At 51.2% G+C, this 25,867-nt stretch overlaps 1 protein-coding gene across 5 annotated transcripts in view; it reads right to left on the reverse strand.

Annotated features, from left to right (window-relative positions):
- Positions 1-24,011, reverse strand: part of MOV10L1 (Mov10 like RNA helicase 1) — a 32,803-nt gene extending 8,792 nt beyond the window's left edge. For 3 of the 5 annotated variants that reach the window (XM_082421586.1, XM_082421588.1, XM_082421589.1), the window contains exons 1-10: positions 23,570-24,011; positions 23,073-23,317; positions 22,601-22,712; positions 21,061-21,255; positions 16,973-17,087; positions 13,603-13,780; positions 13,238-13,308; positions 10,109-10,200; positions 716-774; positions 165-262 (exon numbers count right to left, since the gene is read on the reverse strand). In XM_082421586.1, the coding sequence (XP_082277712.1) occupies positions 165-262; positions 716-774; positions 10,109-10,200; positions 13,238-13,308; positions 13,603-13,780; positions 16,973-17,087; positions 21,061-21,255; positions 22,601-22,712; positions 23,073-23,317; positions 23,570-23,628 (1,224 nt within the window). In that variant the 5' untranslated portion in view covers positions 23,629-24,011. Of the gene's footprint in view, positions 1-164; positions 263-715; positions 775-10,108; positions 10,201-13,237; positions 13,309-13,602; positions 13,781-16,972; positions 19,742-21,060; positions 22,375-22,600; positions 22,713-23,072; positions 23,318-23,569 lie in introns of those variants that run through there. The other 2 variants (XM_082421587.1, XM_082421590.1) reach the window with 2 other exon arrangements.
- Between the last annotated feature and the right edge of the window lie 1,856 nt (positions 24,012-25,867).

The following is a 25,867-nucleotide window of genomic DNA, read 5'->3' on the forward strand; positions in this document are numbered from 1 at the left end:
CGCCTAGAGCCCGTGCTCCGCAACAAGAGAAGCCACTGCAATGAGGAGCCCACGCGCTGCAAGGAAGAGTAGCCTCCACTCGCTGCAACTAGAGGAAGCCCATGTGCAGCAACGAAGACCCAGCACAGCCAAAAAAATAAAAAATAAAATAAATAAAGCAATACCTTGGAGGTGGGCTGTCCGTGGTTTTTGATGTCTTGTGCGTGTTTCCAATTCCATGTCACTTGGGGAGACTGTAAAATGATTTCTTCTGGAAACAACACTTTTAAAACAAGAAAAAGCGAGAAGGCAGACATTACTGAAAAGCTTAAGAAAGATGAATAGAGGCAGCTAGTCCTGAAGAAATTCATGTCTGTGTATTCCTCTCCTCTCTGGCCCTGTGCACTGCTTCTCACCTACAGCATAGTGCCAGCACTGCATATTCTTTGCAACAAAGCCATTTACTTGTCTATTTGTAAGTACAAAAATGAGTTACGTTTAGGAGGGAAAGCAGAGTGCAATCATTTTATTTTTAATAACTTAAGCATGCCATTTCTACATAGCTGAAATTGTAAGAAAACACTGAACATCCCCAATAGAAAGGAAACCACTGGGTATCACATAGTTTTACTTCTAATGTATGAATGAAGAGACTGTGGTTTACACAAAATTTTACGTGATGCTTCTAAAAATACTCCGGGAAGATGTAACACCGTCATCCCACAAAACTTAATACCTTTTACGCCCAAGTAGACAGCTTGTTCAAGTGCAAAGTGACACCGTCTGCTGGTGGTCCTGTGGGAGAGAGTGACGCGGGTCAGCACCCTGGGACCCTTAACAAACACTCACATGAGACCGGGCTGGAGGCACCAGCAGGAGTTTTACGAGAAAACTCTCAACACCTGTCAGGACAGCAGGGACGCCTTCCTTTCTGGGAATACTCCAGTTTTAATGTATAAAGTGGACAAGTAGAAAAAAGAGAAAACATAGCCTGTGAAGTGTCAGAGCTGCATCAATAGGGAAGTAACTTTGATGGTAAAGATTCACTCCTGTGAAATTTACTGAGAACAACAGTTAAAAAATAAACTGAAGCATGTTAAAAATGCTAAGTATTGGGGCTTCCCTAGTGGTGCGGTGGTTAAGAATCCGCCTGCCAATGCAGGGGACATGGGTTTGAGCCCTGGTCCGGGAAGATCCCACATGCTGTGGAGCAGCTAAGCCCGTGCGTCACAACTACTGAGCCTGTACTCTAGAGCCTGTGAGCCACAACTACTGAAGCCCGTGCACCTAGAGCCCATGCTCTGCAACAAGAGAAGCCACTGCAATGAGAAGCCCACGCACCGCAACGAAGAGTAGCCCCCGCTCGCTGCAACTAGAGAAAGCCCACGCACAGCAAAGACCCAACGCAGCCAAAAATTAAAAAATTAAATAAATTAAAAAATTATTAGACAAGCAAAACAGCCGGAAAATAAGAAGCATCCTCAGGGGAAAAGTTAAAAGAAACAGACCCAGAAATGAACTAGATACTCAATTAGCATACAAGAAGTTCAAAACAGTTGTTATAAATACATTTAAGATTTAAAGATGGACATAATGGTTGAGAAGATGGGGAATCTCTACAGAAAAGACCCAACACAGCCAAAAATAAAATAAAAAAAGAAAAAGTTAAGTTTATTAGGGCAAAAATTGATTCGAATCAGGCAGCAAAGCATCCCATTAGCAGACAGAAGAGCTCTGAGGGGATGCGCGGGACGCAAGCCTTCTGCAGGCAGGAGGGGGCGGGGCGGGAAGTGATTCAGGCGAAAAGTCGGGCTGGCTGGGGCAAGGTCACTCTCCTTGAGCGGACGGCAGGGGTCATTCAGGGAGATGACCCCCCAGTGCTGATCACGGGGTTCCTGGCTGACTGGTTCACGATTCCATTTCTGAGACAGCCGAGACTGCAATTCAGTGAAACCTCAATTTGGTGACGTGGGGCTCAGTATAAGCGACTCCACTGTGGGCCTGTTCTCCTTTTTTTTTTTTTTTTTGGCTTTGCCACACGTCAAACGGGATTTTAGTTCCCTGTTCAGGGATAGAACCCCCGTGCCCCCTACAGTGGAAGCGTGGAGTCTTAACCACTGGACCGCCAGGGAAGTCCCTGTTCTCTTGTATTTTAACACAACAAAAAGAACAAAAAATGGAAAATAAAATTCCACCTTCAATGGAACAAGATGACCAAAGCTCCAAAGCACAAAAGAAGAGAATGCTCAGTAAGGAGCATCTGGCCTCAAACAAGCAAAGGCACGAGAGCTGGTTCACGCCACCTCAGAACTCCGGCCACAGGCGGATCTCCGGAAAATGCAGGTCACCGTCAGGACCCGTTCCCACAGCGCAGTGTTCTGGGGGCGTGTATGGGGCCAGAAGGAACGGGAGCCTCACCTGCAGGGCCCCAGGCTCCAGGCAGCCCCATCACCCCTGGGATACAATAAACTCCACTCAAGAGGAGCAGCAACCGGAAATGACCCTCCTAGGACTTAGCAGGGCTGACTCTAGGAAGAAAAAACAACTTAGAGCAGATAAGTTACAGAGGAAGAAACCTTCCAGTGGGAAGTCACCATAATGAAGACTCTAAAACGCCCAGGAAACCAGACACCCCGTCAACCTGCAGCCCAGCGCTTTACCCCTAACAGCATGAAAACGCGAGCCAAACGTTTCCCAGTAAATCCTTGGAGCACGTTACGGAAGGAATTCACCACACAGAACACCACGTTTTTCATCTTGGGCCTATAAGAAAGGTTCGACAGAAAGTTATCCAGTCGAAATATCCATCTCCTGAATAGGCTGAACAAAAAAATTATTATCTCAAGAAATGCCAAAAAGGAAATGAATGTAATAGCTCAGAATAGAAACTGACACTTAAAATTCCTTAACACAATTAATCCGGAGGACAGCAAGACACTAGATGGTAAAATACTAGCAGTATTTACTAAAATAAAAAACAAGACGAAGACACAGGAGATGGAAACCATGAGAGAACAGTAAAGCAGCTGGGTGGGAACTAACACAACAACAGACAAGGATTCCAAAGGAGGACAAAGAACGGAAAGAAAAGAGGAATTAAAGGAAACTTTCCTAGGTACAAACTGTTGTCCAAGAGGAGACCCCATATGGCAAAGACGACAATTCTCCCTGTATTTTAACATCATGGTACAAAGATGTAAGAATGTTTATTGCTTCACTGTCTGTGATAGGAAGAAGCTTAGAACCTAAAGGTCCAGCAGGGGTAATAAAGACCAGAGCAAAACCCAACGGACTGGGAGTGCCCTGGTGGCCCAGTGGTTAGGACATGGGCTTTCACTGCCGTGGACCCGGGTTGGGGAACTAAGACCCCACCAGCCATGCAGTGCAGCCAAAAAAAACCCCCAAAAAACCCGATGGACTAGAGACAGAAACACACGAGAGAATACTGATGAGGCTGGAAGTCCGTCCTTCGATGATATCAGTAAAGCCGACAAAGCTCTAGCCAAACTGACAGGAAAAGAAAGGGCAGACATGTTGCCAGTCCTGGGAACGAGAGTGGTAATGTCAGCAAAGACTCTACAAACACTAAGCGAACAATAAGGAAATATCATGAGCAATTTCACACAAATACATTAGATAACTCAGATGAAACGCACAAATCCGTAAAGACACACACACTACCAGAGTCCACGCGGCAAGAAACGAAGGGATCTTAATCTCTTAAAGAAACGAGTTTGTAGTCAGGAAGCTTCCCACAGAGAAAACTTCAGACCTAGAAGGCTGTACTGGTAAATTCTACCAAGCATTCAAGAAAGAAGTGATGAAATTCATATTTTAAGGCAAGACAAGAAAAATCTAAACATAAACTTGTTCTCTGCCCTTTGGCCTCCTCCCCCCTCACCAGTGTGCATCTGCATCTGCGTTATGTGTTAACCTGACCTCCCCCATGGCAGAAATACCTGCTCAACCAAAGACTGATTTTTCTCCTTCTGGAGCCAGCCACGTAACTCCTTAGAAGATAACATTCCTTTCTCAGTCCCGTGAGGGGTCACGGTGACCCACCACTCACCTTGTGCACGTGCAGACATCTTTGGTGGACTTTATGGACAGGGCAATGTGTCGTTTCCCTTAAAGACAGTGATTGGTGCAGAACAGACAGGTCAGATGACCTGGGGAGACTCTGGGCTGCAGTGAATGGGAGTTCTCAGCTTAAATACTTATGACCTTATTAGTGTGACCAGCTCTATTACCTGTACTCTTCCTATTCTTCCTAACAACAAGATTATTGTTTCCTGCATTACCAAATGTGTGACTGAGCCCCCGATAAAAATAATGATGACTAGGTGACCTGAAACGATTGACCAAATACATAGTTCCATAAGCTCAATGACTGCAACAGAGTAACTCTAGATGTGGGAAGAAGCAGCCAGAGGGAACCATTTCCTGGACCATAAATGACTAGAGGGACAGCTGGTCCAGAGGCTCTGGGCTACTGTTAACAGGGCCTAGGCCAGCACACTGAGTGACCCAGCAATGAAGTTCTCGTCTGAGCTGGGAATGAGCAGTCCTAGCACCGTGGGACAAAATGGTCACCAAGTGCCTCCCAAACCTTGGTTGAAATTAAGACTGAAAGGGAGGGGACTGTAACGTAAAGAATGTTGTCCACCCTCCAGTTCTACAAGAATCAAGTCGTTGACCACTGCACAGTACGTCCCAAAAGGAATTCAGGGAAGATCAGGATGAAGCATTTTGTGCTCTGGGAAAACGGGCAGAACTGGCCCTCAGATAGTTAGATATTTTCAGGAGAAAATTTTTATAAACCCAGTATTCTGCTTCTTCCCATGTTTAGAAAAGCACTAAACCATTAGCTAAGGCATCTGTTCCTTGTGCATAGCTGTGTGCTTGGTTGCACGCACCCCTTCAAAATGACACCTATACTGGTCTCCTCCCTACCTCTTGGGAACGGTCCTCAGAGCCTCTGAAAGACTGTCCCCCAGGTTATAATCCTCAGGTTAGCTAAAATAAAATTCTTCATTTGTTTCTTAGACTGACTGCTGATTAATATTTTTGTCAACATAAGTAATACCCATTCTACACAAACCGTCCCAGAAAATGGAAGAGGAGGTGACACCTTCCAATGTACTGTGAGGCCAGTGTTACCTCGTACCAAAATCAGAAAGAGATACTTCAAGAGACTAAAGACCAATATTCCTCATGAACACAGACGAAAAAATTAATACAATTTTAGCAAACCAGATCTAACAACATATAAAAGGAAATTACATCAGGGCCAAGTAGGGTTTATTCTAAGAATGCAAAGTTGATTTTACAATCAATGTAACTATCTTAATAGACCAAAACTGAAAACCCACATGATCATCTCAATAGATACAGAAAAAGCATTTGACAAAATCCCATATCCATTTTTGATTAAATAAATCTCAGCAAACTAGGAGTCTATCTCCTTAACCTGACAGGGCCAAATACAAAAACCTACAGCTCACACAGCACTAGATGGTTCAAGACTGAACGCTACTGGCCTAAGATCAGGAACAAGGCAAGGACGCCACTTCCCGCCACTTCTACTTAACACCATTCTGGAGGCTCTAGCCAGCGCGAGGCGAGAAGAAACAAGATGCATCCAGATGAAAAAGGAAGCAGCAAAACTGTCTTTATTTGAATACATGATTTTACTGTATACACAGTAGATCCTATATAACCTGTAAAAAGCTACTAGAACTATTAAGTGAGTTTAGCAAGCTGGCAGGATACAAGATTAATATACAAACATCAATTGCATTTAAAGAGTCAGGGACAAATTTGACAAAAGATATACAAAACCTGTACAGTGAAAAGTACAAAACACTGCCTAAAGAAATGAAAAAATGCCTAACTAGATGAGAGATATACCATTTCCAAGGGTTAGAAAACTCAATATTAAGATGTCAATTCTCAGAATACCACTCAGCCATAAAGAGTGAAGTAATGCCACTTATAGTAACATGGATGGACCCAGAGATTATCATACTAAGTGAAGTCAGACAAAGACAAATATTATTTGATATCACTTATATGTGGAACCTAAAAAATAATACAAATGAATCTACTTACAAAAAACAGAAACAGACTCACAGACATAGAAAACAAACTTACGGTTACCAAAAGGGAGAGGGGGGAGGGATAAATTAGGAGTTTGGGATTAACAAATACACACTACATATATACATAAAACAGACAGCCAACAAGGACCTACTGTATAGCACAGGGAACTATATTGGATATCTTGTAATAACCTATAAAGGAAAAGAATCTGAAAAAAATATATACTGTATATAACAGAATCACCTTGCTGTACACCTGAAACTAAAACAATATTGTAAATCAGCTATACTTCAATTAAAAAAAAAAAGGATGTCAATTCTCCCTTAAGTGGACCTAAAGAGTCAATGTCATCCTGATCAAAATCTCAACAGGCTTTTTGTAGAAACTGACAGGCTGAGTCTAAAATCCACATGGGAATACCAAAGACCTGGAATAGCTACAACTCTGCAGGAGAGGGACACAGTGGAGGCCGTCCCCTCCCTGATTTCAAGACTTATCACAAAGGCACAGTGACCGAGACTCTGGTGTAGGCTGCAAGACTGACAGACGCACCAGTGGAGCCGAATGGACAGCTTAGGGATAGATCCACATGCGTAGGCCAATCGGCTTTCTTTTCTTTCTTTTTTTTTTGTGTTTTATAAACCTTTATTTTAAATGTTATTTTAATATATGTATTTTAATTGGAGTATAATTGCTTTACAATGTTGTGTCAGTTTCTGCTGCAGAACAAAGTGAATCAGCTATATGCATACATATATCCCCTCAACTGGTGTTCAAAAAGGTGAAAACGTCACTCACTGGACAAAGGACAGTCTGTCTTCTCAACAAATGGTGTGGGACAACCGGACAGCCCCCGCCAAATCAATCCATACCTTGCATCACTTGTAAAAATTAACTTGAAATAGATCACAGCCCTAAATGTAAAACTTCAAGCCGCAAAATTTCTAGAGGAAAACGTAGGAGAAAATCTTTGTGACCTAGAGTTTGGCAGACTTCTTAAATGCGTCACCGAAAGCATGATCCATGAAAGAAAAACCGATAAACTGAACGTCATCAAAGTTAAGAATCCCTGCTCTTCAAAAGGCACTACTAAAAATGAAAATACAAGCCACAGTCTGAGAAAATATTGGCAAAAAACATACTTGATAAAGGACTTGTACTGAGAATATGTGAACAACTCTGAAAACTCAACAATAAAGCAAACGATACAGAACATGAACCGCAGACCCGAGCGGGCACCTTCCCAAAGGCCAAGTGCCGGCCAGCGCGCGGAGGAGGCGCTCGGCGTCGGGCACCGCAGCGAGGCGAGCGCCCGCTGCACACCTAACACGGGCCTGGGGAGGGACCACCGAGCACCCCAGGGTCTGTGCATGTGGGGAGCACGGTGGGGACACAAGCAGCGCGGCCTTTCGAGGAGAGTCTGGCAGTGTCTCAGGACGCTCAGCGCACACCTGCCGCCGTGGGCAGCCATGGCGCTGCCAGGCGCTTACCCGAGAGAAATCAAAATGCCTGTCCACACGGATGTTTACAGCAGCTTCATTTCTAACAGCCAGATCTGCAAACAACCCAGCGTCCACCCACAGGTGCCTGGATTAGTAACCTCAGGTATGTTCTTATAATGGAGTATTACTCAGTCATAAAAAGGAACGAATTCATGCAAAAGCAAGGCTGAATCTCAAAATAATTAAGCTGAGTGAAAGATGCCAGGCAAAAAAGAGTAGGTCCTCACGTAAATTCTACAAAATGCACACTAATGTGTGGTGCTTGGGAGCTGGGGCGCAGAGAAGGAATGACAAGGGCAGCAGGAAACACCTGCGGGGCCAGATCTGCCCACAGTCTTCACCGTGAAGCTCGTTTCACGGGGTATACAAATGTCAACACCATCAAGCCGTATACTTTAAACAGGTATAGATTATTTTACGTTCATTACCTCTCAGTAAACCTACTTTCTTAAAAAGGAAAAATACCTGCAAACAGCATAAAGGTGCAGCCGTCTGCCCATCCAGCGGGCCCGGCCTCTTGGCTCTGTCCCTCCTGCTGCACTGTGGTGCTGCCCAGTCCTCCCGTTTGTCAAAACAAGTGGTAAATACAGATTTTTTTAAAGTGTGAAATCGCCTGATTTTAAGTAACTTAATGCAAAACCACCAAAAACTTATGTGGGGCGAGCAAACCCTCTGTGCGACAGAAGAGGCCACCGGCCCTCGTTCCCGCCTTGCTCCCCACTTGGATGGCTGCAGACAGCATCCCCTCTGAACTCAGATTCCGACATCCTGCCTCGACCTGAACTTCCTGTCTTTCCAACACTCTGGGTCAGGAAACTGCCCGGTGGTCTTCAGCCCCACGGCCCTCTGGCTTCTTCCTGCTCGCTTTCTTCCGAGGCTCACGTCCCACAGCGCATCCGTCCGCCCACCTGCCTGTGTCCTTCGGTCGGGCGGCTCTTGCTCCGACTGCAGCAGTGTTTCCCCTGCCCCCGCCCCCGCCCCAGGTCCACGTCCTCTTCTTTCTCTGCGAACACCCTCCCCTCGCATCCTAGAGCGACAACGAGCCCTTACAAATTCCCACTCACCATCAGCTCCCATCTCCTGGGTGCCCAGCACAATGGAGGACGTGCGCCTCCGCCAAAGACCACGGCCTCGGCCTGAGCCCGCATCCCCACGCATCACTCCTGCTGCCCGGTCACCACACCCACCTCATGGGCTTCACACGAGCGGTGCTGGCTCCTCTCACTGTAAGCAGCAAGCCAGGCAAGGCCACCCGGACCCTGGGCGCCTCCTCACCCACTCGTCTGTCTGTCCTGCCTTCTCTGCTTTCCCAGCCAAACACCCTTCAAAAGGGCCAACTCCACGTCTGCGCCATCCATTCACCCGCGACACCTTCCAACCTGGCTGCAGCCCAAACACTGAAAGAGTTCTTAAACAAGACATGAAAAGCACTAGTATACAAAAACCCTGATAAATTCCACTATCTTCAAACTACCACCTTCTGTTACTCAAAGGATATTTTAAGAAAGTGAAAAGACAAGTAACAAACCCAGAGAAGTTGTCTGTAACAGGTGTATCTAAGAATAGTCTAGCAAAAAGAATACACAAAGGACAGCTACAAATAATTTAAAAAATCAAATTATAGTCAATAAAAGACACGAGAAAGCATTTCACAGATGAAGGAATTTTACGGCCAATAAACAGGGGGACTCTCGACCTTAGAAGTAATCAGAGAAACATACATCAAGACCATAGCGAGACACAGCTCACACCTACCAGGCTGGCACGTGCCCAGGAGTTTCACAAAATCAGGTTTCGGGAGGGCATTACAGACCCTGACCTGCGGGGCACTTCTGCCACCACGTGTAAAGCTGGAACATTAGCATCCCCCAAACCCCGACCCCACTCCTAAGCGCGCAGCCAAGAAAACCTGGGGATGGGTGTGCACGAGGAGATAGCGGGCGTCCACAGCAGCCGCCAGAGCGCGGGCAGCGCTGTGTCCACCGGCAGGAGGGCAGACACGCGCCCGGTGGGGCACAAGTACGCTGCGGACACGGCCCGCCGACCTCCTGTCAGCAAACCCACACCTCCAGACCACAGGCGGCAAGTGCAGAAGAGCTGCAACTAACGCAAACTCTTTCCTGTGTGTGTGTCTGTGCGCAAACACACCAACTTTTGTTTTAAAAAGCAAAGGAGAGAGAAACACAAAATCCCAGCTGATGGTGGGGGCTTGGTGGAGGAGGGGGAGAGACAGCTGGTGGTGGAGTCCCCACCTCGTGACATGTGACAAGTGAGGTGAAGGAGGAGCGGCTGGTGGTGACGGCGTGTGAGGAACCACAGATTCTCACTTAAGATCCAAAAAGGAACCAACATGCAAACGTTTACCAAACGGCTGGTGACAAAGCTATGATCACAGAGGCATGTGACACGGGTGCAGGGAGCCCACTCACAACCTGCGAGCACGCAGGCCGCCACCTAGGTGTCAAGGGACTGAGGGAAGGGGAGACAGCCGCCCACCCAGAAGGAAGAGTCCCTGGAAGCGTTACCTGTTGTACGTAAATTCCACATCCATAGGTTCAGAGTTATATGCTTGTTCAAACTCTGGATTAAGTTTAAGGGTTACATCTTCTTCATGAATCTAAAAATAAACAAATCATTTACTTTTTATACTTTGTACTTGATTTCTTGGGACAATCTTCTATCCATATTCAGCAACTCATCATGAAGCATTCATCCTACAGATCTGAGCTGAAATCTGGCATCTGAAATGAGTGCAAGATGATGGGAAAGGACTCAGTCACCGCGCTGTTCCTCCCCTACCCCCAGCAGCACACCTGCCGACGCTTCCGCCGGGCGTACGGGCTCGCGAACACAGAGTGCGCAAGACAGGCCGCCGCCCCTGAAGGAGACACGTGAACGACCGCGAAGAGCAGGTGGTGCCGGCCACGAGACCCCCTCCCCCACCAGGACAGGGAACCAGACGTTCAGGGACCCTCCAGCCAAAGCTAGGTCCCGCGTAAGATCCTCAGAGGAGCAGGAAGGAAACCCCACGCTGAGAGGAGCTGAAACAGGACGGGAGCGCTAGGCAGCGGGGCCTCCCAAGAGCTGGGGGCCAGCAAGGGCAGAGGCTGCGACGTGAGGCTCACGGTGCCCCCTGCTCTCGGGAGAAGCACACACAAGCCCCTTAAAAGGAAAGCAAGCCCAGCACAGGGTCCTGGGTTTCCCAGAGATTAAGACAAATGAAAATGAATCTGTAATCACAGACCATCAGGCACACAAGGAAACCACCAGCAGTGCGGGTTGACTTGAATTGCCATCAACAGACTGAGGCCCTGAGGACATCATATACTGATGCTGTCATTTACAGAAATTTGAAAAACTATGGAAAAAAAAAAACTGGGAAAACCAAGATAAGCAAGCATAAGATAACATAAAACAACACAACAGGGCAGCTTTAATGAGTCAAATAGCGTTTAGAAACGAAAACTCTGCTTACGGAGCTAAACTCAGAGAGAAGGGAACAAGTGACCTGTTTGCTCCCAGCAGACAGGGAGGCCCTCTGCGGACGTGCGGGTGGGCCAGGGGCAGTGCTGGCTCAGCCCAAGGAGCCTTCCGTCCCCCCCCCCCGCTCCCTGAAGCACCAGGCTCTGCCCGCCCCACCACCCGGCGGCGCTCCTCAGGGCCCCGGTGCCTTCACGGTACCCAGGCCACTGTGCTGGCCACGGGGTTCCAGAGAATCACGTAAAGCAACGGCCAAGACCTGAGACAGCACAGCTTTAGCGGGCACCCATCACTCAGGAGCGGCCAGCTTCACGGACGGTCCCGTGGGAAGGTCGGTAGGGCAGCTTCAGCTCTGGACTCGCCAGCCTGGGAGTCGGGGCCAAGGGGGCCTCAGCCCTGAGATCCCTGGCCCTGCTTCTTCTGAGGTTTAGTCCACAGGGCAGCCCCTAGGGGCACAACTGGTCTACTCTCTGGAAGCTGAGATGGTCACTTGGCCATTCTGGGCTCCTCACGCCCTTGCCAACAGCTAAGGGGGCTCACGCTGGTGAGGGTGATGGGCCCTCTAGCTGAGGCTGGGCGGCTCCTGCCCTGCAGCGGAGGGGGCACCCGGCCAGGCCGCCTGTCACCGAGGAGAGTGAGCTCCTGCCCCAGGAAATCCCGGCTCTGGTTTCACAGGCGACAAGGGCTGTGGCTGTGACCATCTTTCTACAAACGCCCAGAAGACCCCCTACCCAACCTCCCGTGCTCTCCCTCCCTTCCCAGACGTGGGCCCCTGTGGCCACGGTCACGGGCCCTGAGCACGCCCTGAGGAGCACAGGGACAGGCGTCCCGAGACGCGGCCCGGGCCCTGTGGGGGGAGTGCTGAGTGAGGGACTGGGACCACCCCCTCGGGGGGTGAGAACCTTGTGTGCAGAGCCGGGTCAGTGCAGGACGTCAGTCAGGAGCAAGACGCTTCCGCAGGGAGAGGGTGACGCGGACGCCTGCAGGTAGGGAGGCTTCCGGTCCCCAGGACCTGCGCCCTCCAGGGCGGTGACTTACCCTGGCTAAGCCGCAATACGTGAGGCCTGAGGGGCTCGCCCGACCTTCAGGCCTGGTCCAGCGGCCTGGGGCGCGGACACAGCGCATCCTCTGTCTCGAGGGTGGCGGGAGCATCTGCGCCCGAGCTTCTCTGATTTGGTGGGAGCCAACGCTATCATGAGACCAGGCGGGGGCACATTTCTGCCGCAGACCAGCCTGCACCCCGACCTTGTTCTCCAGGCACAGCTCGCCCACCTGAGAGGCCCACTCGATTCAAATCACCGCCTCTTCTGCTTCCATCGGCCCCAGCGGGCTCGTCTGATACTGCGGTCCTGGCTGGCGTCCCTGCAGCCCGTATGGCGAGGTCTGTGGTGTTTGAGTCCCCAGCCTGGAATGGCAGCCCCTGTGATGTGCTCACGGCCGTCTCGCCTTCGGAAATGCCTTCTGGGCCCTTTCCACTAACAACACCCTTTCTGTCTTCTACGGTGATCAGATGCCACTTCCTCGTCTTCTTGAGGAGATGAACGAGCCTCCACACTGGATTATTCACGCCCGTCTTCCCCTCGTCCCCGGGGGCACACCGCCTGCTGCCCCAGCGAGGGCCCGGCCCCATCCTCGGCGGAGACTCTGCTGGTTCTCGTACCCCTCAACCCTGGCTCAGGGCTTCGGTGCCCTAGTTCCCACATCAGGCGGCGTGCGGGCTTCAGGGGTCCCTCCACATGGCCCCCGAGCTCCGTCCCTGCGCTGTGCCCGGCAGGGAGCAGGGAGACTAGCTGGAGAAGCCCTGAGCGTGCTTAGAGCCGCACGGGCACAGGGCCTTAAACCAACACAACCTTCCCCATGGAGACACCAGAGTATTCAACGTGTAGGTGTGTTTTTCCTTTGCAGGCTCGCTCTCCTAGAACATATTCAGAATGCCCGAATCTGACTAAATGCACGCCTTACATGTGATGTACTTAACAGGTAAAGTGTGTTTTACACGGCTGAAAGTGGTAAGATTTCTTTACACGTCACATTTATTTAAATATTCACTTGATCCTCAAATTTTCCAAACTACCATCAACACCAGGGGACCCCCGCCCCAAGCTGAGGCAGGAAGTTCACCTCTGCAACCGCCCGCTGGGCTAGCCCAACGTGAACTAACAGCGGCCTCTCACCTCAGTCACATAGCCGATGTACTCGATGACGTGTCCGCTGTACTCTTGAGTTTTTAAAATCAGTTTGTCACCTAGTTAAAAAACACATCACCACACGTAAAACTACAAACTCAATAAATTTTGTTGCTGTTCTGTAAAATCAAACACTCTGAAGAAGCGGAGTAAGACAAAAACATTCCTGGGACCAACAGCTTAAAACCACGCCAGTGCGATGAGAGGGGCTGGCCAAGCTCTGAGTGGAATTAGAACCCAAAGCAGAGAAGGTCAGGGCGGCTATGGTGCTGCCAGTTAAGAGCGTTCTTCTTCCTGCCTGTGGCTCAGCGTTTCTAGCCCATCTAGGAAGACATGACGCGCAACAAGCCTACCTGTGTAAAGAGAAGGCCGACTCTCAGCTAACCCTGGGACCTCCAGGACCAGCAAATCCCCGTTTCTTTTCAAGGTGACCCCACTCATATTATACTCTTTCAGTTCTATTTCTGCATGAATCTCCTCAAGCCAGAGCAGAGTTGAAAACTTCTCCTTGTGATTTGACATGTTCAAAAGCTGCAAAAGAAGCCAGCAGGTTAGCGAGAGCCGAGGAACACTCCACACACACCCACATCAGGAAGCCAGCAGCTCTGGGGTGGGTAAGTCCCACGGACAGATGGAACAGCCTTCAAACACTGACGACCGGGCAGTGCAGGGCAGTGGCCCTGAGATGGGGAACCGTCTGAGTGAGCCCCCAGCCGCCCAGCTCCTATCAGACAGAGCCTCCAGGCTCAGCTCGGAGAGAGCCTGGGGCAGCCCTGCGAGCCCTCAGCCGCGCAGCGGTCAGCGCACGCGCGTGAGAAACGACATCAGGTGGGGAGACGCATGTGCTGGGAGCAGAGCGGGGCTCCTCCGCCTCGGCACGTGCGGCGCTGGGGCGGGGCCGGTCTCCGGGGAGGGGCTGTCCCGGGCTCTGCACGGTGCCTAGCAGCATCTCTGGCCTCCACCCGCTGGACGCTGTTCACGCTCTCAGTCGTGACAACCAAAAATGTCTCCTAGGGGGGAAAGCTCACCTGTTGAGAACCCCTGGGTCCCAGAACTCACACGGGGCTGAGAATGCTGTGGGTCCCACCAGCCCAAATGGAAAGGCTTCAGATAAAGCGGCACTGGGTAGAGTACTCAGAAGGAATCAGCCCTATATTAAAAACAACTCTGGTCCCTCCTAACAAGGCTTTAAAGCCAGGCTTAAAAGTATCTGGCCATTTCCAAGTAACTTAAGTGCATCCCAGAACAAAGTTCAAAAATATTTTCAAGAACGGAAAAATATGAAATACCCAACAAGGTAAAATCCAGAATGTTTAGCGTCCAAACAAAGATGACCAGGCACGGAACTAAGCACACCCATAAGGAGGAGAAAAACCTATCAACAGAGACAGAATCAAAAATGACACCTGTGATGGAATCAGTATCACAAGAACATTAAAACACTTGTTGTAACTGTACTATATACATTCAAAAAGTTGAGGGAAAAAAAAACCTGAAGAAAAAAAAGGTGAGGAGACACTAAGCATATTAAGTAGAGACAGAAAATATAAAAAAAGACCCTAATTGAACTTGTGGAGATAATAACAACAACGTCTGACATAAAAAAATACACTGGATGGGACTGCACACTGCCAAAGAAAAAATCAGTGAACTTGAAGCCACAGCAACAGAAACTACTCAGAATGAAACACAGAGGAAAAAAGACCGAAGAGAAATGAACGGAGCAGCCGTGAGCTGTGGGGCAACTTCACGTGGCCTCATACACATGTAATGGGAACGTGGAGAGCGGGGCAGAAAGAATACTTGAAGACGGCATGGCCAAGAACTTTGAAATTTGAGAAGAACCGTAAATTCACTTTCTCCAGTAAGCTCAAAGAACCCAAGCCAAGGAACGTGAAGAAAACTACAGCAACTCACGCTGTAAATTAAATTCCTTAAAACTAGTGAAAAAGAGAAAATCCTAAAAGGAGCTAGAAAAAAATACAGACTCCGTGCAAAAGAACCAAGGTGAGAAGGAAAGCAGAGCCCCTGGAGAAACGCCAGGAGGGAGGAGGTGTGGGGCAGCGTCTCCGCAGCGCCTGCCCAGAGGTCAAGACCAGGCGAGACCCACAAGGCTGACAGACCAACCACTGCAGGGGATGCTCAGGTCCCCCAGAAGGATGGGAGGAGCCCCAGGAAGGGGACCTGCATAGGGGGGCGGTTACAAGGGCACAGGAAGTCAGGAAGTACTGGGGTGACACATGCATGAATTAAAGAATCACAAAGGGGCAAGTACTCTGGAACCTTAGACCATACAGCACTTTTTCATGACCATTACCATCATACTATTATGAATGCTGAAGACACCCACTTTCTTCTGGTAACTGCTACGCTCAAGAGGAGGTCCCTTCCCGGCACCCAGGCCACGTTACAGGAGAGGTGCAGGCGCACTTCCTGCACACGACGGTCCCAGAAGCTGCATTCGCACCGGCATCGATTTCTCAGCCCCGAAGTTCTTCTCTAAGGTGTTTTAGGGCTGGTTTGCTGCTCCGGCCTCAGTTCAGGCCCTACAACCATCACTGCAACAACTGCCTGGCGGGTCTCCCCGCTTCCAACCCACAGTCCTGCCCACATACCCTCCTTGGTGCTGCTCCTTCTGTGTGGCCGCGCCGCCCCTGGACGGCGCCCAGTGCCCCTGCGGCACCCTCCCCGCTGCAGGACGCCAGTGTGGCCCTGGGGTGGGGCACCTCGGGCCGGTGGCACAGGCAGCATCGCAGCACCAGCTCGGGGGGCAGCTTCTGGCCCAGCCCTGCCGCGGGCCCAAGGCCCAGCAGACAGAGGGCTCTGTCCATCAGTCCAGGGCAGGCGTGCTCCTTGGTGCCACCCAGCTTCCTCTCAAGCCTCCTTTCCTCTCCGCCTGCCACCCCAGCTCTCCCAGCTCAGGGCTCCCTCACCCTCCACGAATCTCTGGCGAGCCCCAAGTCTCCCTCCAGCCACCGTCCAGTCTCTTCCCTCCTTCTCGCCCTGATGCAGGCCCCGGCCCCCATTCCACTCACCCACTCCTCAGCCAACAGACACCCAAACCCTCGGGAAAGTGCCCTCCTGGAAAAGGGCCGCGCTCCCCCATTGCTGCCAGCGGAACAGACACTCTCCCTCCCTCCCTGGACCCCTGCCTCAGCCTTGCTCAGCGCTGCCCCTGCCCTTGGCCTCCTCTGGCAGGTCCACCCCTTCTCACAGCTCCGACCACCACCTGCCACAGCGGGCAGGCTCAGACCAGGCCTCCCCCAGAGGATCTGAGTAAGCCTGAGACCAAAGAAGCAGACGAACAGCCCAGCCAGGGAGGGTGACAAGGAGACGTCCTGGCAGAGCAGCCCTACGGGAGGCCTGGCCTCCTCCTCCTTCCACCCCCCAACACTGGTCTGTGCGGCTACAGGCCTTTTCCCAGCTCCCCTGCTTAGCTGCTCAGAGCCCTGTCACAAAAGGAAAGCTGCTGAGAGGCTCGGCCACGGGGTAGAAGAGAGGCCAGGCCGGGGGCAGAGGGTCCCCCCAGCCTCCACAGCGCCGACTATCTGCAGAGGGACACAGCGGTGGGCCCCGCCGCTCGTGCTTCTCCCGCTCCCAGCTTCCTGGGGTGAACACAGCCCACACGAGGTCTGAACCCAACAAAGGTTCACCCTGAGTTTGTTCAGAAAACAACTCGGGTGTGGTGAAGAATCAGTACTTCACATGAGACACTTTTCCTACCTCTGCGAGTAGCGGCTGAAAGGTCAGGATGTCGATTTTCTGCCGCACGCATTCTTTAAGCCTGTCTGGTATCGGGTACTGCGGGAGAAAACTCGGAAGCTGTCGTCTCAGGTTCCTTAAAAGGAGATTCGCAAGTTAGAAACAGCCCTTCAGCACCAGGCACTTCACCCCAGACGTTTCCACTTAAACATCCTTTCCTATTTCAGAAAGAGAGAGGTTCAATCACCAAAAACAACTGGTACGTGAACTGCTGGCCTCAGGCAGTGGTTTGCAAAGTGCTATTTAGCTTTGGGGCCGCTCTCCCGGGAGCTGCTTTGCCTCTAGCAGAAGAACATGCCAAACTCCCAAAAGCCCCTGGGACCAGTGAGCTTGAAAACACTGTTTCTAAGCTTCCAATAAGCTCAACTCTTACGCTTTATTTTTTTCCTTCCAGTTTCACGGACATATAATCGATGGCAACACCGTAGACATTTAAGGTGTGCAGCATAATGATCTGACTTACATGCATCATGAAATAATGACCACGGTCTAAGTGTAGTGACCACCCACCTTCACATACAAAGTTAAAGAAATAGAAGAAAATATCTCCTTGTGACGGGAACCCCCAGGCTCACTCTCCTGACACCTTTCACACATAACGCACTGCCATGTTCATTACACGTGTCATGCTGTACGTTACATCCCTAGTACTGATTCATCTTATAGCTGGAGGTTTGTACCTTCTGACCCCCTTCATCCAATTTTCCCTCCCCCAAACCTCACCTCCGGTGACCACAAATCTCATCTCTTTTTCTGTAAGTTTGTTTTTGAATCGACCTACAACACTGTTATTTCCTGTTACACAACACAGTAATTTGATATTTCTGTACATTTCAAAATGACCATCACAGTAAGTATAGTTATGGTATGTTACCACGCAAATATATTACATTGTTATTGACTATATTCCCCACAATGTGCATAGCTATCTATCCCTCCACCTATCCATCATCATCTATCCATCCATCCATTCATCCATCTATGGTTATTTAAGTTGCTGGTCTCTTAAGTTCAAATGCATTTTTCTTTAAAATTAATTAATTAATTAATTTATTTTTGTCTGTGTTGGGTCTTCGTTTCTGTGCGTGGGCTTTCTCTAGTTGTGGCAAGCGGGGGCCACTCTTCATCGCAGTGTGTGGGCCTTTCACCGTCGCAGCCTCTCTTGTTGCGGGGCACAGGCTCCAGATGTGCAGGCTCAGTAATTGTGGCACACGGGCTTAGTTGCTCTGCGGCATGTGGGATCTTCCCAGACCAGGGCTCGAACCCGTGTCCCCTGCATTGGCAGGCATTTTCACTCTCCTCCCATCATGATTATTGTTTTTTTAATATTATTTTTAATTTTGGCTGCTTTGGGTCTTTGTTGCTACACGTGGGCTTTCTCCAGTTGCGGAAAGCAGGGGCTACTCTTTGTTGTGGTGCGCGGGCTTCTCGTTACGGTGGCTTCTCTTGTTGCGGAGCATGGGCTCTAGGGCTGCGGGCTTCAGTAGTTGTGGCTCACAGGCTCTAGGGCACAGGCTCAGTAGTTGTGGCGCACGGGGTTAGTTGCTCCGCGGCATGTGGGATCTTCCTGTAGCAGGGATCGAACCCGTGTCCCCTGCATTGGCAGGCAGATTCTTAACCACTGCGCCACCAGGGAAGTCCCATGATTATTGCTTTTGACATCATATTTTACATCTTTTTGTTCTGTGTATTCCTTAACTGCTAATTGCAGATATATATGAGTTTACTACTTTTGTCTTTCAACCTTATGACTAGCCTTATACAAGGCTGGCTTTACTACCTTCACTGTATATTTCCCTTTTCCTATAAGCTTTTTCTTTCATAATTTTCATGTATGTAGTTGTGGTCTTTTCTTTTTTGCTAAAAGAAGTCCCTTTATCATTTCTGGTAAAGCTGGTTTGGTGATTCTGAACTTTTTTAGCTTTTGCTTGTCTGTAAAGCTTTTAATTTCTCCATCAAATCTGAATGAGAGCCTTGCTGGGTAGAATATTCTTGGGTGTAGGTTTTTCCCTTTCATCACTTTAAATATATCATGCTACTCCCTTCTGGCCTGCAGAGTTTCTGCTGAAAACTCAGCGATTGTCTTATAGGAGTTCCCTTCTACCTAACGTGCTGCTTTTCCCTGGCTGCCTTTAATATTCTCTATCTTTAATTTTTGCCTTTTTAATTACAGTGGGTCTTGGCATGGTCTTCTTTGGGTTGATCCTGTTTGGGACTCTATGCGTCCCGGACCTGGATGTCTGTTTCCTTTCCCAGGTTAGGGAAGTTTTCAGCTGTTATGTCTTCATGTATGTTCTCTGCCCCTTTCCCTCTCTCTTCTCCTCCGGGACCCATTTGATGGTGTCCCAGTGCCCTCTCTCTCTTTTTTTAAAATATACATTATTTGCATTTTCTTTTTTTTTTTTTTTTAATTTATTTTTTATTTATTTATTTTTGGCTGTGTTGGGTCTTTGTTGCGGTGCACGGGCTTCTCATTGCGGTGGCTTCTCTTGTTGTGGAGCACGGGCTCCAGGCACACGGGCTTCAGTAGTTGCAGCATGCAGGCTCAGTAGCTGTGGCTTGCGGGCTCTACAGTGCAGGCTCAGTAGTTGTGGCGCATGGGCTTAGCTGCTTCGTGGCGTGTGGGATCTTCCTGGACCAGGGATCGAACCGATGTCCCCTGCATTGGCAGGCGGATTCTTAACCACTGTGCCACCAGGGAAGTCCCGAGTGTTCGTTTTAGGGACGCTCCTGTACAGTGACAACGTATTAATATTCAACGGGGAAAAACTTACCAGAGGATTACATACTTGTGCTGTTGCTCTATCTCACTCCTCTAGTTAAGCCAAACTGTAACAGGAAAGCCGCTTGGTGCACCACTAAACGACAGCCAGAGGTTCTTAAAAGCTCCTGTAACTGGAGTAAAGCCATGTGGACCTGCTGCCCGCAGGCCACGTGACTTCTTGCTCCTGTGTTCAGGTTCCATCCCTAGAGCCACTCAACTACTGTTTACGTGCCCAATGACTGTTCTTACTTACTGATTGCTGTTGACTGCTCACTGCCAGAAATGGCACGTGTGGGGCAGGGGGGGACTAGCACTTTACAAATGAAACTAAGGCTCAGAGAGGTTGAGAAACTGGCCTGACATGGCACAGCTTCCTGGTGGCAGTGCTGGGGTTCAAACAATGCTCTAACCCCAAAGGTCAATAGGCACACAATACTTTAACGGATTTCCCTTCAGCCCACGAATCAGTGGAAGCCCAAAGTACCTTATCTTCAATTGTTCCCAGGTCAGATGTGATCTGAGATTCAGGACTTCCCACCACAGAAAAGCAGCACATGCCATCCCAGTGAGTTCTGGGCAGCAGCTGAGGGGGCGTGTCCACACGACTAAGTCGTGGAATGTCTTCCAGCTTATAGGTCATGACTTTTTGGCACCGAACTTAAAAAGGCAAAATCGGCTTTTCAGAGCTTTGGGGTTTATAACTGCAGACGAGAAGCGTGGGCGTGCAGCACTTTCTCCAGACGATACCCCAGATACAGTCAGGTCGTCCCCAAGCCCCCAGCCACGTGCCGCTAGCAGATTACATGCTTTTTTCTTAATTTCATTTTCCAAAGGTGTCACATCTTCAAATGGGCTTCAAACAGCCAAGCAACCCTGCTGCCCTCGACAAGCGATACTCGGGTGCTGTGAATGGCCCTCGAAAGCCATGCCAACCACGTCTCACTGACCCCTCGCTGCTCGGTGCCCTGGGTGCCCATGTGGGACACGGGCTTTCTTGGGAGGTGGGCGGCCTGGGCTGATGGGAACATGAAAGGTGGCAGGAGCCGAGGGCAAGGGTCAAATCACATCCTGCGTTGTGAGTCACCTTGAGACTAGCTGGGGTGCTGCAGCCCACCCAACGCTCGCCGTCCTCACAGTGTGTCCCCAGGACAATGGAGGGCGCTGGGCCGCAGCTGCACCCTTTTATCCAGGACGTCCACCTCCCTCCGACAACAGCAGCTACGTGCATCCCTCACACAGTGAGCCCAAGATCTGGGCTTGCATTGTCGTCTGCTCATGGTGGTACCTTTTCTGCATGGTCACGACAACTGTAGTTTTGGTGGAAGCTAACACTTGAGAACTTTTAGACTTCTTCCATGAAAAGGGTTCTCGGACAGCTATCAGTGATTCCTCCTCACTTATGACGTTCACTTCAAGGAATCGCCCGATTATGAAATTGGAGAAGCAAAGCAGAAGGAGCTCCTTGCAGCGGCCAGAATTCCTGGAGAAACAAGACACAATTTAGTGTGAGTCGTAAGTAATACAGGCAGGTTCAACACAATCTCCCTTCGTTCACACAGGGAAAGTCACAGAGCTAGCAAACCAGTCACCCTTAGCTTTTTTATTATTTGCTTAAAATTAATTTATTTCTTTATTTTTGGCTGCGTTGGGTCTTCGTTGCTGTGCACGGGGTTTCTCTAGTTGTGGCGAGAGGGGGCTACCCTTCGTTGCGGTGCATGGGTTTCTCATTGCGGTGGCTTCTCTTGTTGCAGAGCATGGGCTCTAGGCGCGCGGGGTTCAGTAGTTGTGGCACGTGGGCTCAGTAGTTGTGGCTCGCGGGCTCTAGAGCACAGCCTCAGTAGTTGTGGTGCATGGGCTTAGTTGCTCCGCGGCACGTGGGATCTTCCCGGACCAGGGCTCGAACCCGTGTCCCCTGCACTGGCAGGCGGATTCTTAACCACTGCGCCACCAGGGAAGCCCACCCTTAGCTTTTAATAATTCTATTAGAGGGAAAAAATGGACATTCTAAAATAAGCAATGTTAACGTTTTCCCAAGCTAAAATCACACACTTGAAATGGTATTGTCTGTAATTCTCACGCTTAAGAATGGAAAGAATATTTCTAGTATTCCCAAGTTTAAATCAGAGCAGTGCAACATGACCAAAGAGACACCAGCTCCCACTCTGCCTTCTGCCCACTTTCGGCTGCTGCTCGAGTCCGGCCCCACTGTCACACGTCACGGAGGGCACCTCGGGGGCTGCATCACCAACCACTGACGCGAGGACTGCCCTTGGCTCAAAGCGTCACCCGCGGCCTGAATCAAGGCGCTGATTTAATCAGAGCCACCCTCTGACAGATCTAAAATCAGCAAGTGTAGATGAGATGAGGGAGGGAAGAAGGGCTGCACCAAAGCGCCCAGCTGACAGGGGACCAGCAGGCAGAGCCGGGGGTTCTGGACATGGGGAAGGAGTCAGGAGAGGGAAGGGCCCACGAGGGCTCGGGAGCCCATGTCTGGCCGGGCTGCCCGGGTGGAGGGAGAAGGGCAGGAAGGTCTCAGGGCCGAGCTGAAGGCAGGCCTGGGGAGGAGCAGCAGGGGCCTCGAGGCCCCGGCTTCCCAAGGCTGTGGGGGCTTGGCCGTGCCCGTCCTCCATAGTCAGGAGTCAGCGTGGGTACCCTCACTCAAGCCACTTTCTGCACTAGCGCTTTTCCTCGTGATTTCGTCCCATCAAAATAGTTACCAATACTTTTTACAGCATCCAACCTAGAAGTACCATAAGCGAAACCGAACAAGACAAACGTGCAGATGCCCGCAAAGTCAACTGCCTCCATACCCTCCAGCCACGTACTTTGCATCACAGGTAACGACGATCAGGGTTTTTCCACCTGGAGGGATGAGCCCACCGGGTTCGGGCTTCTGTGACACATTCTTCTCCTTTTCTCCTTTACAGGCATAGTCATCTGGGAGATGAAATTTAAATCCAAAATTAGACCAAAGGTGAACTGTCCTGACAGTGGTGGTGCCGGTGGAAGGGACTACCACGCAGACGAGTGGCTGACACCCCGACAGGTGAGCGACGGGCAAGGGGGCGGCAGGCGTCCTCTCCCCAGTTTAGAACCATTGCAGGAAGCGGCTCGTGTAAAGCACGCCGGGCATTTCTCCAGCTGTTTTAGCCCCGAGTATCAGAGAAGGGTGCAGACCAAAGAGCCCACAGGGTAAACACTGCCACTCGCCTGCCCAGACCCTGGAGCAGCTGCATCAGCTCCCGGACCCGACTGGGCTCGCGCAGCTGATCCAACAGTAACAGCTGAAACGTCTACCTGGAGAGGCTTCTCTGTTGTTCACCAGATTGCTCTCCAATGTCTGATAGGTTTTGTTTTTCCTGCAGCTGTCTAATGAGTTAATATTTTCATCCGCAAAATTCTTCTCCTTCTCAGGAACGGAAACAAGAGACACTTCGGGGCACGTCTGGATTTCATCCAGCATCTGAAATCTGAACTGTTTAGCTTTATCCCAGCCACCCAACTTGCAGCTGACTAAGTTTTGAGGAATGTCTCCTTTATTCCTGGAAAAGGAAAATTAGCCATGAACAGAGACAGGATTTCTAAAGCTAAAATACTGTTACCATAAAACAGAATTCAATCTAATTAGTGAATGGCGATTGCAAATACTTTTATGAGTATAAGTAAAAAGGCTATTTCATGGTGGAAAATCTAGAAAGATATACATAAAGGAAAAAATAAGCAAGCAAAATGAAATTGGTTCTACAGAAGTTCTTAAATCACAGTCTGTACTTCTGTTTGAGTGGCAAACTTACTCTATCCAGATCACCACATTTTTGCTTTCTCCTTCTTTCAGCGTTCCAAAATTTGTCATCCTCGTGACTTCAATGTCACCTTTGTTTTTCAGTAAAAGGGCTCCACAGGCCTCGTCAGCAGTCTCCTCGACCGCAGAGGTGCCCCTGGATAAAGCAGCCACAGGACAGTGTTGGGGTCAGTGTGGGCGGGTGGGGCATCCTGAGGCTCTGCCTGCCTTCCCTGCCCCTCCAGGCCGCACCAACCACAGGGCGAGGGGACAAGGAGCCAACCCCAAAGAGGCGACCAAGTAAGGACGACACTTAGAACTTCGGAGCAAGACAGCAGATCACCCTGAAGAAGAAACAACAAGCCCTGCTGAATCCAGAGGAGAGGAGGGCCCTGGTGGGAGCTCTGGGGATCTGAGAACACGGGCGGCCTTCACCAGCCGCGCACCCCCCAGAGGCCCGGGACTCCTCAGCCCCCGCAACCCCTGGCCCTGGTCACAGAGGGAAGGGTGTTCAGTGCTCCTCCCCAGACCCTTCCTGGCTGCCGCGAGGGGCTTTGCTCGTCAGGGACCCACTACTAAGCTTTCATTTGGAAAAAGAGTGTGGCTTCAAAATATTTGAAACTAATTAAATGAGAATTTTTATCTTCAGAAAATGAGCAGATTCCACCCTCCCGTGAGAAGGGCCCATTCGTCCCCCTCTGTCCTCCTGACGCTGCCGTGAAGCCCGGGCGCTGTGCCCACCGCTCCCCCTCAGCTCCCGCCTCCCCTCCCTGACCCTCCCGCAGTGCCACCCGGAAACAGGCTCCTTCACGCCTGGACCCTGTCCACACCCCCACCCAGAGGCACCCCCCATCACAGCAGCCACGCCCTCAACTCCCTGCCGGCCACGCGCTCCCCACCTGCCTCGCCTCACCCACACGGCCAGGGCCGCCCCGAGATCGTGCAGCCGTGCCGCAGCCCCAGCCTGGGGTGGCCGCGGGAGCGGGCATCTGTCCTCGCAGATGGCCAGCTGTGGCGGCTTATGGACAGGCGGAGGAGCACCGACCAAGACGGGAGTCAGGAACCACCTGCGGGCTCTGGGCGGACCCCACCCACAGCCTGGAGGGGGCACGCGGGACGCCGCTGCAGGCCTGGCCCCGAGGAGCGCAGGGCCCTGCTTCGCACACGACACTGTGCTGTCCTTCAGACCCGAGCGGGCAGCCGGACGGTGCGTCTGCGTGCAGGGCGGCGTCCTCCACTTGGGGCCAAGGCCGCGGAGCCGGGACCAGGGCGGGAGGAAACCACAGCCACGACGCAGCACAGGGACCGCAGCACGCGGGGCACCTGCTGGGCGGACAGGACGCGGGGCCTGACTGCTCACCGGGCCAGCGCCCCCTCCACCGCTCACCCCAGCCCCGCACTGACGGGGGGATGCGGAGGGGCTGCACGGGAGCTGGGGTTGGCTCACGGCCAGTGTCTGAAAATGAAGGTGTGACGACTTCCCCGGCCCTGTGAAGACGGCCGCTCGAGGCAGACGCGTGGAGCTCGGGGGAAAGTGCCCGATTGGTCACCCTTCCGGGGACCAGCTCCCCTCACTGCAGCCAGGCCACCCGGGGAGGCTCACCCGAAGCTCACCGCCCACGGCCAGGGAGCCCCCCGCTCCTGCCCCCACCCGCTCCATTCGGCAGACGCGGGTCCTCTGGAAACACGCTGAGTCACAGAGCAGCTTAAGGGAAGTGCTGCGAAGAATCAGACAGACAGGGCAACAGGGACCCAGAGTCCCTTCCGACGAACACACTGGCCCTGCGGGCGAGATGGTAGCCGTTTCTCTCGCATGGTCAGTTTGCACCAGTCCTGGCCGCCCTCCCACGATCCGCCCCTGCCCACGGCCGTCAGGAGCCCAGTTAACTGTGCTGTAAAGACAACAATCACGGAGTCCGCGTTTCAACAACATGGTGCTTCCTTAAAGTGGCACAAGGTTCCGAGTGACGATACCTAATGTGGGCAGGGCCGCTGGCTTCTGCTCCAGGTGGCCGACGGCCAGCAGGGTCACAGAGCCGGCAGGGAGCCGAGGCCCCGGTTCGGCCTCCAAGACCCCGGCACCGATGCCTGGCAAACAAGCGCCTGCTTGGCCTCACGTCCGCACACCCCTGGGCCCATCAGACGGACTGAAGCCAGAACTCCCGGGCCTCCTGGGCCTTCCTGGTGGAGGAGGCGAGGGTATGCATCTCCCGCACTTCACTGTTCCGAGGACGGGCAGAGTCATTCTCCAAAAGGAGAGCAGGTCCCGTGGGGAAGGAGGACGTGCCCACCAGACAGTGCGGACACGGCA

The sequence above is a fragment of the Balaenoptera physalus genome (genome assembly GCF_965194825.1).
Source record: "Balaenoptera physalus genome assembly, chromosome: 13".
Lineage (NCBI taxonomy): Eukaryota > Metazoa > Chordata > Mammalia > Artiodactyla > Balaenopteridae > Balaenoptera > Balaenoptera physalus.